Below are 14,785 nucleotides of genomic sequence, written 5' to 3' on the forward strand. Positions count from 1 at the left end.
ATATGAATTAGGTAAAAATTGGAGGAGGAAACCACTAAATTCCATAAAAGTGTACTAAAAGTTGAACACTTTTTATACCTTTCTCCCTCAAGAATGCTTAACTTCTTAAATTCTTAGATGACAAACTTGTTATGTGTATGACATAGTCTGTGTTAAAGGAGTATGTTCATGACATAGTAGTAGTAAACTGTTTATGTTTGTCACAGTAGTAAACTGTTTATGTTTGTCACAGTAGTAAACTGTTTATGTTTGTCACAGTAGTAAACTGTTTGTTTGTCACAGTAGTAAACTGTTTATGTTCATGACATAGTAGAAAAATGTTTATGTTTATGTCATAGTGATAAACTGTTTTTATATGTTCATAACATAGTAGTAAACTGTTTATGTTAATGTTTTAGTGATAAACTGTTTTTATATGTGAATGACAGTGTTGGATTGTATTTTACAGCTCAGATTGTGATAAAATATCAAGATTTTGAGGCTGGAGAGACCCTTGATAAATGGTATCCCTTACATCCTTCTAATAGTATAATAAAAGGCGGTGATGTGGGCTCCATTAGAATCAGGGCTAGGTACCAACATGAGATTATCATGCCTGAAGATAAATACTCCACATTAAAGGAGGTAAGACCGACCACTAGCAAGGTTTCTAATCCCCTAAAAGTAAAAGCTCTGAATTAAAAGTACTGTAAATTCAGAAATTATTGCGAAAAATGCGACAGAGTTGTAAATGCAATAATTTAAACTTGCATTTTGAAATATTTCATATGAATTAAACATGTTAAACAAGATTTTTTCTCAAAATTGTAAAAATTAAAATGGCAGTTGAATCTAAAATGACAAAATTGCAATAATTTCTGAATTTACAGTAGTTTTTAAAGGAACCGGATCTGAGGCCATCAAAAGCATGGGTCAGTTCCAACCTGCATCTTATCACGGCGAAGGATAAATGGAACATATTACTGTTGAAAGAGATGCTGAATACAACTCTTTTTGTGCTAATGTGTCATAAAGCAATAACCAATCAATCAATGAATACAACTGAAATATTGAAACTTTGTTAGGTGTTTATATTCTGTGGTGAAGATGTTAGGAAATCAATTAAATGTAAAGTATTTATAAACTGTTAAATTGGGTAGATATTTATCATCATTTTTGAAATGGCAAAATATACCACTGAATATTTTTGACACTTAATAAGCTTGAGTTCTCTTTGTTAGCCATATAACTAAATCAAATATTTTTGTCTTTAAAGTTCAAAGAGGGTAATTTTGGGGAAATTTAAACCTCGGAACTCACTTTTAACTCTTCTTTATTCAAATTTATTTTGTTTTTTTTGGCGGTTATATTATAAGTGTCTTTATTAATTTCAGCTTATATTAAATGGTGATCTGATAAACTTATTAGAACTTTTCAACATGTGTAGCAGCGAAAGAATTCCACTAGCCAAAGCTTTACTACAAATTTTCAGACACGAAAAGCAAGAAAAAGTTATACTGAAAACTATGAATGATTTTGAAATTAATAGAGAAGGTAGGTTATTAGAAATATTGATTGATTGTTTGCTGGAACTCCAGTGGCAAATATGTGATTCATGTTCAGGAAGAGAACAAATGAACAATTAAAACAATAAGTATATCCTGCAATTAGCTTGACATGTGCTTGGGTTAGCAATGATATAAAGTCTAGCATTACAGCAAGGTCAAGATGATCCAGAGCATTAAGATTCATGAGCTTTACATTAATTAATAACCATTATTAATGAAACGGAATAAAAAGTTGGAGCAATAAATTAACTACATTTTGATTAGTTTAAGGATTTGATAGAATTCTGTAATCCATTTACAAACAAAATATTTGTATGAAAAAACAAGGAAACAATTCGTTTTCTGATTTATTGATTCTAGTTACATTTGTAAATGATGTTTTCACACAGATGTAGATGAAATACCATGGGTAAAATGGTATATTTTCAACATTCTTCATTCATGAGCCACCAAATTTCACAACTCTGTGTACATTTCATGCTGATATTCCTATTATATTTCAGAGGAAGTATCTACATTATTTAGAGCTACGTCTCTTGCCACAACATTAATGGACCAGTACATGAAAATGACGGCTTCTCAGTTTGTCAGTGACGCTGTCAAGGAATATATCCTAAAGATTATAGACAGTAAACTGTCGTGTGAGGTGGGTACTTTAGTAATTTACAACAATTTCTCTTTTTATTAATTGAAATTTTATTTTAGTGCATGAACAAAATGAGTTATTTTGAGTTTTATCAGGAACAAGATGTTACTGTATACAAAATTTGTCTCTTGAAACTTTTGTTTTTAACCAAAATTTGTATGGATTATTTTCAGGGTTAGACCATGTTAGTATAGTCAGACCTCAGTCTCATTTTCATTCTTCAGTAGTCTGGTTAAGTGATCAGGAATGGGTCTGTTTATCAATAACTAGTAATGATTGGTCAACAAAAGTTTGGAAGTTTGGGTGCGAGTAGTTTATACCATCACTCTTAGTTTACCATTGAAATTCTTTCTGTTTTTATGCCCCACCTACGATAGTAGAGGGGCATTATGTTTTCTGGTCTGTGCGTCCGTTCGTTCGTCCGTTCGTCCGTCCGTCCGTCTGTCCCGCTTCAGGTTAAAGTTTTTGGTCGAGGTAGTTTTTGTTGAAGTTGAAGTCCAATCAACTTCAAACTTGGTACACATGTTCCCTATGATATGATCTTTCTAATTTTAATGCCAAATTAGAGATTTTACATCAATTTCACGGTCCACTGAACATAGAAAATGATAGTGCGAGTGGGGCATTCGTGTACTGAGGACACATTCTTGTTTAAAGTGGGAAATGATGGTTTTTTTTGTCACGTTTGAAATAACATTGTGTTTATTTCACATTAGAGCAATAGATCAAATTAATTTTGTAAAAAATGAAACGAGTGTAATGTGTAAATATCTGTCTGGCAGGATTCATCTGACCAGGACCTCATTTTCATTTTTCATTGGTCAAAGTTTGTTTTTTTTGGTGAATAGGAGTGTTTTCTGATACTTTAAGCAGTAGGTCAACTATATTTGGTGTAAGGTGTCCATGTCCATCTGACCTTGACATCATTTAGATCATTGATAATGTTTAGTTCATATAATATCTTCAGTTAATCTTTTATCATAAAGACTTTTAACAAAAAATAAATTATGTTCACTAAAGCAGTAGAGAAATTTTAGCATAGGCACTCTTGTTGAACTATACAATAAAATGGAATTATTTTACATAGGAAATCATATGGTTTTGTGGTTGGAATTCTAATACATATAACAGTATTATCTGGTATTATACAGGTAAAGTGTCTGTACAATGATATTTTACTAGGAAATCATATAGTTTCGTGATTCTCCTACATATATTATAACAGTATTATACATGTGAAGGATCCCTATGATGATATTTTACATTACAGTTAAATCCAGCCATGTTAGAACCAAATGAAAACATAGTCACTAACAGGGATAACTTTCAGAAGAATCTGACAGAAATGACGGAGAGTATATTTAATTCTAAAGACAGCTGTCCGCCGTAAGTGTATAGTTTGTTAGTCCTCAGAATATTAGAATGAGGACATGTTGTCTTCTATATGTGTAAATCATTTTGTGTTAGTCCTTTGTAACTATTCAAATAAAGTGTGATGGCAATGTTACTGTTCATTTGATTGTCTTTTTCTGAATTTTCTGGTGATTGGTGAGGCATACATGTATCTCTGTGTCAACAGTTTATTGTTGATTTCAGATGTGTAGATAAACCAGGAATATGTTTATAAAAGTGCAAATTTCTGTGGGCTTGTATGCAGTTTTTGGCAGAACCAAATAAAAAAATCAAGTATATAAAAAAATATTACAGTATTTTTCTCAATCCACAAAGAAATTGATATCCATGAAAATTTAGATATCCACACTCCTAATCTGTGTTGTTTTACCCAACCTGAAACAAATTATACCTTACATTAAATCAGTCCATAAATGAAATTAAGTGACAGGCAGATATTCATATCATGATATATAGAGAGAAATGATGAACAGAACACTATTAGAATCCTGATCTGAATCAGTCAGAACAATCCTCATTTAAACATAACATATTTTTTTAAATGGAAGTCAGCTGAGTTATTTCTACCAATGAAATGACATTTAGTGTACTGAAGTCATAGATTGCGTCTGAATAAGATTTGTACAACTTGTCTTGCTTGGAAATAAAACCTTGGGTCAAGATTTCAGTTTTCATATCAGCTTAAATATTTATTTTTTGATATATTTTTTTTGTTTTTTTGCCTAAGACATTATTTCTTTTAAAAAAAGTTGAAAAACATAGCAGTAAATTGATAATAACATGTGAAGGAAGAGAAATTGGCTGAATGAATTAGGTGCAAACTGTCGTGTTTGATTAGGCCTATTTTACTTCAATGTTTAAAAACTTACTAGCTATTAATGATATTATCTTTTGTAGAGTTTTACGCTATATATGTGGTTGTTTACAAAAGACTGTTGCTGTCAAATGGCCCAGTGATGACAGTGTGAAGACGAGGGTTGTAAGGTAGGATAGTTTCAGACCATATGCATTTACATATTTCACAAAATCCAAAAGGAACCTTCTCAATGGTCTTTGGTACATGTACTCTTTTATAGCTTCAGAGCTGCAGCTTGTCACAACTACAAATCTGACTTTGCTTCTCTGTTGAAAACAATATTATGAAGCAAATACTTGGTGGCTATGAGTCAAAATGATGTGTCCATGCAGTGCGAAAATTTCTTGTCTCATTGGCAATCACACCAAATCTGTATATTTTTATATTGTTGCAAAATGTCAGCTTGTGAGCTAGCACATTAAAATATAAATCGGAAGATTTTATCCTTTTTATGATGCAAGTATAAATATTTGCTGCTCAATGAAAGTAGAATATTTTATAGTAACTGTTCTGATTCAACAATGGGATTGTGGTTAACAATCAGATTGATTCGTCAATCAACTAAATGGTCACATAAAAAATAATAAGTTTAAATTACTGTGATGTTTAATTCATGGGAAAGTGTGACAGTTACTGGTTTCACAATATTAAAGACGTGCATTCAGAATTTCAGTTATGATTTTATTTCACAAAATTTTTGAAATCTCGTTAATTTGATCTTGAATTTTGACCTTTAATCAGTGGTTTGCAATGATTTAGTTCGCACTTTATTCTGAATTTACAGTATACATATTTAACATTTCTCGTTTTATTACATTTCAGTGGTTTTGTATTTTTACGGTTATTGTGTCCAGCTATTCTGAATCCAAAGTCTTTCAACTTAATTACAGGTATGTTATGTTTCTTAAGGTGGTACCCAACACCTTGACTAAAATTAATTTGGCACGTTCAATTTTCAAAAAATATTTACTTTGACCCTTTGAAAAAAATATAAAAATTTCAGAAAACTTGAACCAATCACTTTCTCAGAAAAAAATGGTTGGATAGATAGCAGTTTGACAAACACTAATTTTGATCATTGAAAAGCTAAATATTTCCTTAACACCACAAAGTGATTAAAACGTTTAGCTGATTTTACAGAGTTATCTCCCTGTAGTGATAGGTACCACATTAAACAATCAATTTAATGACAATAGACCCATCGTTTACAGAAAATTACATTGAAATTTGTTTGTTAACTTTTAAGCAGCCCACATGATATTAAAAGAAAATATTCATTTCTCAAGCCTATCATTCATTCAACAAAAAAAATGAGAAATATGTTTCTGGTTTTAATCATCAGTTATGAGGTGGAATGATTGATTGATAGTTTGTTATTTGTTGAAAACTAATTCTCTGTAATTTTTGTGAGTAAAGGTTTAAAAACAGTGAATTTAAATATTTAAAATCATACAAAATTCTTGTATAAAGCTTGTATGCATAAATGATATCTAGTATCCATAAAATTCCTTTTCCCTCAATCCTTAAAAATTGATATCCTGGAAATATCATTCACAATTATGATTATGCATTTGTCCAAACAGTTTCATGAAGAAATGGTTTCAGGTTGATAGATCATTCAGTGAAAATAGTTTTTTTTTAAAGAACAGTTTTTAATTTGATAGAATTTTGAAACAAAGTCTTATGGCAAAGAGATTGTGAAATACATGGTATTTGCTGTTTTCATGATGTATTTCACAACATGTTATAAACAAGATAACAACACAAGTTAACCTACAAGACAACAAAACATTAAAAAAAAGTTCATAAATTTTGTAAAAACTAAAATCAAGAAATAATAATTCGCTGTTTACTTGTTAATATAAAGAAAACAATGTATTACAATACACTGTTTAATACAGAAACTCCAACAGAGACAGCTTCCAGAACCTTGAAGTTAATAGCTAAAGCCTTACAGAACTTAGCCAACCTTGTAGAATTTGGTGCAAAGGTAAGATTTATTCAGTTCTGTTCACTATTTACAATTTTTTCTGATTCCAATATGTATGACATGTTCCTGGGCTATCCGTCACCAAAAAAGATGGACACCAAAAGTTTGGATAGAAAAAAAATAATTCTGACTGTACTTCAATATTTGTTCAGTTATTTTGCCATCTCAGTACTTAAAGGTAGCGGGAAAATATGTATTTAAAAAAAATAGCATGTATTAAAAGCAGCTTTTAATAGAACATGGTGGATCTTACCAGTGGTTGTCCAGAAGTATTTTTAATTTGAAAGGTTTTGTTTTGTATCCTAGTGTGATAGATGGTACAGGAAATGTTAAGATTATTGAATAATATCAATGACTCTCACGATGTGAAAGGGAAAAAAAAACTTTCTTAACTGACACAAAATGAAAAAAAATGCATCTAATGCTAATCAGCTCATTACATTATAAAACAGATTTCTTTTCAAACATTGAAGTCAAGTTCTATATATTATACTTTCTGCTTGTCATGTCAAAACTATTTTGTTATTTATTCATTGGATTAATGTTAGGACTGTTACTACAGAGTTACATAATGAATAATTCAATTCTTTTGTTTTCAGGAATCGTTCATGGAAGTTATCAACCCATTCATCAAGAAAAATAAGCCAAGAATGGTTATGTTTCTAGATAATCTATCTGTAAGTTTTGAGCATTTTTCCTGATTTGGAAATTAAAATCAATCTTAACAAATATTTTGTGTGGTAAAATCTCTATATATTCAATTCATATTATGTTGATCTTCCATTACTTTAAACCAATTATATTTTTAGCCCTTTTAAGCCAACTTAATATAATATTCTCACAGGTTATTAAAAAAAATTGTTATAATTTTAAACCATTCACTGCATCCTTAATTTAAATATTTGTTAAACCTTGAATTTTAAGATAAACCAAGATAAGATCTGTGACAGCCAGACAACAGAATCGGTAGTGGACGATCTAGCCAGAGATTTGGCTACTGTACATCAGATATGTGCCACACACCTAAATGATCTGAAGAAACTCAGTGAAACAATGGTAGGAATAACAATTTGGTTCATTGTCATAGCTAAATACTTTCATTTTATCATTGACAATTATAAATTTTGAATTTTGAATTTGACAATGGTGTAAAAATTTGTTTTCAATAGTCAGGAACATAATACAACATCATATTTAATATCTATGACAACAGCCAATATAAAGATAAGAAGAAGTGGTATGATTTACAGTGTGAAGTCTCCTTTAGACAAAATGACATAGACATTAACAACTCAGTTCATGATTAACTCTACAAATCTATACATTGACATTACCTTAAAGTTCAGAAATCATCAAAGCTTAATTCAGGAATCAAGTTTTTTTCTTCTTCAAACTGAAATGTATTGATGCTAATTCAAAAGTTAAACACACATTATCAGAAACATAACATTTGTAATAGGTCAACATTTCAAAGTAATAGAAATAATGATTTGATTTTTTTTCTTTTATACTTACAACTTCAAATTTTGGTCTAAATATACTATTTCAACAAGTTTGTTATCTCAACTCTTCTTAAACCACACAACAGAATTCCATGACACCCTGTTGATAATTAGGACATATTATGTTGGTGTGCATAGCATTAGGAAATTATGATTCAATTTTGTTAATAGGAGATACACCATTTTCAACTATTAATGTTGTCATTGCAACTCTTCTGATACCTCACAATAGAATTTCATGAAACTTTTTAGTTAGTGTGGACATAATATGTAGAGTGCATATCCACAAGAAATTTATTATCAGATGATTTTTACATGAATTAGGAATCTTTGAACTTTAACAGGAAGCCCATGAAGTTTTGTTTTACACAGTAACAGTGTGGGGGAGTGGGGTATATGAGTGGCTCACAATTGTGCTTTAGCTTATACTGTAATTGTTCATTTTAATTGAAAAGTCTAAATTTAACATAATTATGATTTTCAGCCTTCATTAAAGCAACTGGTTGCAGTAACAGAAATTTTGACAGATCACAAGAAAAGATATATGACTTGATGAAAGAAGAACTAATTGTGAATGTGTTCAAATCCTTATTCGATCACTTGTAAAAGTGAATCTGATTGGTTCATTAAGTGTAGTTCACTTATAGAGCAACTGATTGGTTGATTATGATCCACTGGTTTCCTAGCATTACCTTTATGTTGAACCAGTATAGGCTGTGATATAACAGTAGTGGCAGATTAACATTAGCTTTAAACATTGGCCACCATTGATGCATTTAACAGATTTTTTTTATGTCAAAGCTGTGATCTTTAAGAATTCAAAAGACCTTCAAAACTTATTTTCTTTTCAAATTATGTGTTTGAGTGAACTAAATTTAAGTGTTAGCTTAAACACATAAATTCTTTAAAGATATATGCTACTTTATGGAAGCAATCTTCATTGTAAGAATAATGAATATTATTAAGAATTCACTCATAAAGAAAGGGAAATAACTTATGTCGTGCTCTGTTTTGAAATTGGTCTTTGTATTTGTTTATTGATAGCATTGTTGTTAATGTATGACACAAATGATGAATTGGTGCCTCAAGCTTATGTGTTCAAATAAATGTATTTTTTCTGCCTGTGATACTGATTTGTAAGTGCTTTAAACTTTTATATTTCTCATTACATTATTGGAAAGATAGAACATTCTGATATCAAATTCAGGCAACTTAGATATCCTTTAACTAAGAGCCTCCTTTTGATACTTTTTTCTCTACCTGTTAATCATCCTCAACATTAAATTCATTTATAAATCATGTAAAATATCTATTGTCCCAAAGAGATTTCTACTACATTTTCATCTGCAAAGGAAGTAAATTATATAAAAGTTTTTTATTATGTGCATATTTTAATCTATTTTTTATCAGATTTGTTATAAAAATCACAATTTTTTTTATGGATATTTTTAATTAATAACTTTCCCAGACTAAACACTTATTGGTACTGAATATTCATTTTATGCTGACCAAATCAATTAAATTGTCATAATAAAGGTATACATAGCACCATTTTGGAATCATATGAAATAAGTGCCTTCTTATTACATGCAAGGTACTGAAAACCCAGCATTGCTTCTACTATGGAAAAGTATTGAATTGAAATTGCACACCAACAGTATACAAGAAAAAGGGAGCAACAAACACTTTAGTTTGCTGTTACTTTACAAGGTGGAAGTCATTTAAATAATTCCTGTAAATTCATTTTCATGGAATACCAATTTATGTGGATTTTGTGGTTATAGGTGGACCATGCATGATTTTCAATGTTTTGTAAAAATAAAAAAAGTCGACAGGCTTATATGCAGATTTCAGATATAAAAAAAATACAATCTTTTTTCTCAATCCACCAAAAAATTGGTACCCACTAAAATATAGAATCTACAATAGTGGGTTTTGGCATACTTGGAAGATGTCTGTAGTTTGAGACCACAGTTCGTAAATGTAATATTAATCAGCCAACTTGTTTGTAGTTCTATACAAGTCTTACATTGTAGCTTTGAAACAAATTCAAACTTAAAAAATATTTTATTTGCTAATAAATGAGAGAGATAGCAATTGGGAAACATTGTTTCAAAATGAAAATTTGTTTACTAGAATATAGTTCCTTACTAAGCCACGTTTTACCTGTAGTTTCTTTTCACATTCACACCAGAATACAATTCTAATATATGTTCTTTATTTTCTTATAGTTTTTGATGTCCATGTTAACATTTAGTCATACCACATATTTCCTGTCTCTTATGCAAACTGTATGAAAAAAAGTCATAAACCTGTGCCAAGTTAAATAAATTATCATTATAATAAGCCTGTGTCTAACATTTATTGAATGTTTTGACTGTTTAATATCAGGGAATCCTTTCATATGTGGGCTGGCTCATGTCTTTATTAATGTCAAAATTCCTACAAGGAAACAACAATTAATTATTCTGTTAATAATAGAATTGAAAGTTTTTCATGATATAGAAATAAGCTTTAATAAGTCTTCATATGCTTGATTATTTATTGCAAACCCAATTGTACCTTTCTATAGATTCACCTGATAGCTTGTCCATTTAAACTTTTGGTAGTTCATTTGTCCCATTCAACAAATACAACAGGTATAATATTTGTCCTCTGTTTAGTTTATTCACTGGGACCTTTAAATTTCTTCTAAGAGAAATCTATCACTCACTGATTAATCTACCTGAGTAAAAAAAATATCTGCTAAATTGATGGAAATAACATGTTTACTTTTAATTAAAAACTGCATATAAGTTTGAATTTATTATATTTTCAATCTGTTGAATGTAAACACTAATTCAAACATTAATAAAAGTTGATTTCTGAAAAAAATCCACATTATTCCTATTTCAACAAAAAAATTGGCAAAAAACCCCTAAAAATGGTGATGTTTATATATTTATGCCTTCTTATAAGTATTCTATAACCAAACAAAAACTAGAAAATGCAAATTTTGACAGGAACAATACTTATTTTTTTTAAATCAAACTTTTTATGATTAAATTGGTATTTATTTTGAACAGATTGAAAAAAAATAATTATTAATGTTGAATAAACACAAAATAATATGCAGTTTTTTATTAATAGTAAACATGTTATTTCCATCAATTTAGCAGATAATCTTTTTACTCAGGTAGATTAATCAATGAGTAATAGATTTCTCCTATAGTGTGTGATAACATTGTGTGAGGGAATTCGACGTTTGATGTACCACTGTTCACTCCAGTGCAATTTATGACAATACCACTGCATCAATCAGAATTATTTTTTTTGCAGTGTTTTAAGAAATGATTTTGCTTTGTTGTCGCGTATTATTTGTGAAACATTCAATGTTTTAAAAAGGCGAATTTTCTTTATAAAGTCAATGATTATGTTGACTTTTGAAGGCCAAACTTTCTACAGCCTTAAATACGCCAATGAAAGATCCAAAAACTATACCAATACATAACGACATGTTTATGAAATTATAACAAATCTATTGATTAACAAATTTTTACTCGTTATTGCAAAATAATGAACTTAATATATCTGACATTTTCTCCCTACCCATTTTACCCCTATACATTTTATGATGTGGACTGGTCATTGTTATTGAATCGTAGGCAATTTGATTGGATTAAGTTGTTATTAGTTTACCTTCAAACTTGTTTATGCTTTTCATACATGACTATTGATTAATTAGAACGTGCATGAATGTGTACGGTAACTACAATGACCTTCAAACTGGACACTGGACGAGTCAATATTATGTTTTATCAATGAAAGTTAAGGTATGAAAGGTAAGAATTGCCACTTATTCGATTTTCACAAAATTTTCGGAATATACAGTTGAAAGGTTATTTTTTAAAAGCCTATTGTGAAGAGTAAAGAGAAAGTTTACAAATAATACGTTTTGTTCCATTAAACAAGTCATTTTCGTAAGAGAAATACCGAAATATATTTTACGCACGACTACGGCAGGTAAAATTGTTATTTATCATAATAAAAAAAAAGCATTTTTCAGTCTCATTGGAATATGTTGATTACAATTAATCCCAAACTTAAGAAGTAAGTAACTAAAGTCAAAATATGTCCGATCTGCCTATTTCTGCACATCAAAAGTCAATACGATCGTTTTAAAGTCAATTTCGTCTACCTCACAAAATCTTGTTAGGCACTATAGAAGAAATTTAAAAGTCCCAGTGAATAAACTAAACAGAGAACAAATATTATACCTGTTGTATTTGTTGAATGGGACAATAGAACTACCAAAAGTTTAAATGGACAGGTAACTATCAGGTGAATATATGGAAAGGTACAATTGGGTTCGCAATAAATTGAAGAAAAATTAAACAAAAATACCTTCCAATAATTGCTTCTTGTTTGAAAAGTCAATGTCCAATTTTGTTGTCGGGTAATCATACCACAAAAGTTCTTGGTCTAGGAATATTATATGAAATTTGATCAAACTTTATCTAATAACATTGTAGTGTTAATTTTGAGATGAGTTATAGACTGTCATTTGCATTTAGTTCTAGAAACTCTCTAGACTAAGTTTTAGGAGGTTTCCCTTTACATTTGGCATTGTCGTACAAAGACGCTTTTTTTGCCAGTTTATAACATTTTTATGTATGATAAAGTATGTTTATGAATTTCTAACATTTCTGTACATATGAAAACATAATTTAATATTTATATTTGACTTTAATTTAAATCCCTTAAATAAATTATTGTTTTTTATTTGATTTATTATATTAAGAAAGTACATAACAGTCATATAAGTTAGCTATTAAGGTAAAAATAGATTTTTTTTAATGATATTTTGTAATATTTTAAAGAAGCACATGTGCAATATTTTAATAAAAGTGTGCAGTCTCTGGCTGCTGAAATACATAATGATCTTTTTTCTACATTCTGGATGTTTTCTGAATTTTCATTGGTCAATATTCATATTGCTTCTGCTTTCAATCGACAATGCAGGGGCATTTGTGGCCGAGTGGTCTAAGTAGTTACAACTGTAATCACTAGCCAGTCAACACTGAGGTTGTGAGTTGTAACCCTGCTCGTGTGTGTGCACTTGACTCAAATCTTTATTGACTAGGATTGTCAGATTTCATAACAAAGGTATGTGTTTTTCTCCCGGCACTATGGCTTCCTCCACCAATAAAAAATGGCCACATCAAAATAGACCAAAAGTGGTGCTTAAAATTGGCTTTAAAACACCGAAAGTCAAATCCATCTACAATGCAGCATCTTTTCAAACCTTATAATACACTGTACTGATTATAAGAGTTTAGTACTACAAGACAGTTCTACATGGGTTCCGGATGAAATTTATTGGAAATCTTAATTTCATCTGTCTGAAAGTACTTTGCTAATCTAGATCAAAATTCTAAAGGAATATTGTATGGTTGATTCTATCTTAACATTCTTTAAACAAAGGAAAAAACATTGCACCCAATTTTTGAATTTTAATTATCCATTTAAAAAAATATTGAAAAATCTTATTAATTTTCTTAACAAGAGTGCACACGCTGAAATGCCAATCATTGATATCATGTTGATAGTCTTAAATATAACGCTTTATTACAACTGTCACATAAACTTAACATTAACCAAGAAAACTAAACATTGACCAATGAACCATGAAAATGAGGTCATGGTCAGATGAACCATGACAGGCAGGCATGTGCAGTTAACAATTCTTTCATACAACAAATATAGTTGACCTATTGCTTAAAGTTTAAAAAAAAACAGACCAAAACACAAAAACTGAACACTGAGCAATGAACCATGAAAATGAGGTCAAGGTCAAATAAAACCTGCGCGACTGTCATATAGATCATAAAATATTTCCATACGCCAAAAATAGTTGACCTATTGCATATAGTATTAAAAAAAAGGCCAAAACTCAAAAACTTACTTGACCACTGAACCATGAAAATGAGGTCAAGGTCAGATGACACCTACCACTTAGACATGTACACCTTACAATCAATCCATACACCAAATTAAGTAGACCTTTTGCATACAATACAAGAAAAACACAAAAACACAAAAACTTAACTATAACCACTGAACAATGAAAATGAGGTCAAGGTCAGATGACACCTGCCAGTTGGACATGCACACCTTACAGTCCTTCCATACACCGAATATACTAGACCTATTGCTTATATTATCTGAGATATGGACTTGACCACCAAAACTTAACCTTGTTCACTGATCCATGAAATGAGGTCAAGGTCAAGTGAAAACTGACAGGCATGAGTACCTTGCAAGGCACGCACATACCTAATATAGTTATCCTATTACTTATAATAAGAAAGAATTTAACATAACAAAAAAATCTTAACTTTTTTTCAAGTAGTCACTGAACCATGAAAATGAAGTCAAGGACCTTGGACATGTGACTGACGGAAACTTCGTAACATGAGGCATCCATATACAAAGTATGAACCATCCAGGTCTTCCACCTTTTAAAACATAAATCTTTTAAGAATTTAGATAACGCCACCGCCGCCTCTGGATCACTATCCCTATGTCGAGCTTTCTGCGACAAAAGTTGCAGGCTCGACAAAAACCAACATAAGCTATAAAAAAATTGCATAGGGCTGATTATTTTCAAAAATTCATCAAAAATTTGAACATTTTTTCTTTCATTACAAATTTATTTATTACACTATTAGTTGCTACTTCAAACCGTAATCGTAGACCCAATTATTATTATTACATTCGAAATTAACCGGTTCCTTACCCAACCTTGCATTTCGGCAATTAGTCTCCAATGTAACAATAATATTTTTCTTA

General features: G+C 30.1%; 1 protein-coding gene across 1 annotated transcript in view; it reads left to right on the forward strand.

Annotated features, from left to right (window-relative positions):
- Window positions 1-12,871, forward strand: part of LOC143071876 (ras GTPase-activating protein 1-like) — a 30,040-nt gene extending 17,169 nt beyond the window's left edge. The window contains exons 15-25 of the mRNA XM_076246512.1: window positions 449-624; window positions 1,374-1,533; window positions 2,051-2,193; window positions 3,464-3,579; window positions 4,504-4,590; window positions 5,285-5,352; window positions 6,364-6,452; window positions 7,052-7,129; window positions 7,377-7,508; window positions 8,439-11,166; window positions 12,159-12,871. Of these exons, the coding sequence (XP_076102627.1) occupies window positions 449-624; window positions 1,374-1,533; window positions 2,051-2,193; window positions 3,464-3,579; window positions 4,504-4,590; window positions 5,285-5,352; window positions 6,364-6,452; window positions 7,052-7,129; window positions 7,377-7,508; window positions 8,439-8,507 (1,118 nt within the window). The 3' untranslated portion in view covers window positions 8,508-11,166; window positions 12,159-12,871. The remainder of the gene's footprint in view (window positions 1-448; window positions 625-1,373; window positions 1,534-2,050; window positions 2,194-3,463; window positions 3,580-4,503; window positions 4,591-5,284; window positions 5,353-6,363; window positions 6,453-7,051; window positions 7,130-7,376; window positions 7,509-8,438; window positions 11,167-12,158) is intronic.
- The last annotated feature ends 1,914 nt before the right edge of the window (window positions 12,872-14,785 follow it).

The sequence above is a fragment of the Mytilus galloprovincialis genome, chromosome 4 (genome assembly GCF_965363235.1).
Source record: "Mytilus galloprovincialis chromosome 4, xbMytGall1.hap1.1, whole genome shotgun sequence".
NCBI classification, from domain to species: Eukaryota; Metazoa; Mollusca; class Bivalvia; order Mytilida; family Mytilidae; genus Mytilus; species Mytilus galloprovincialis.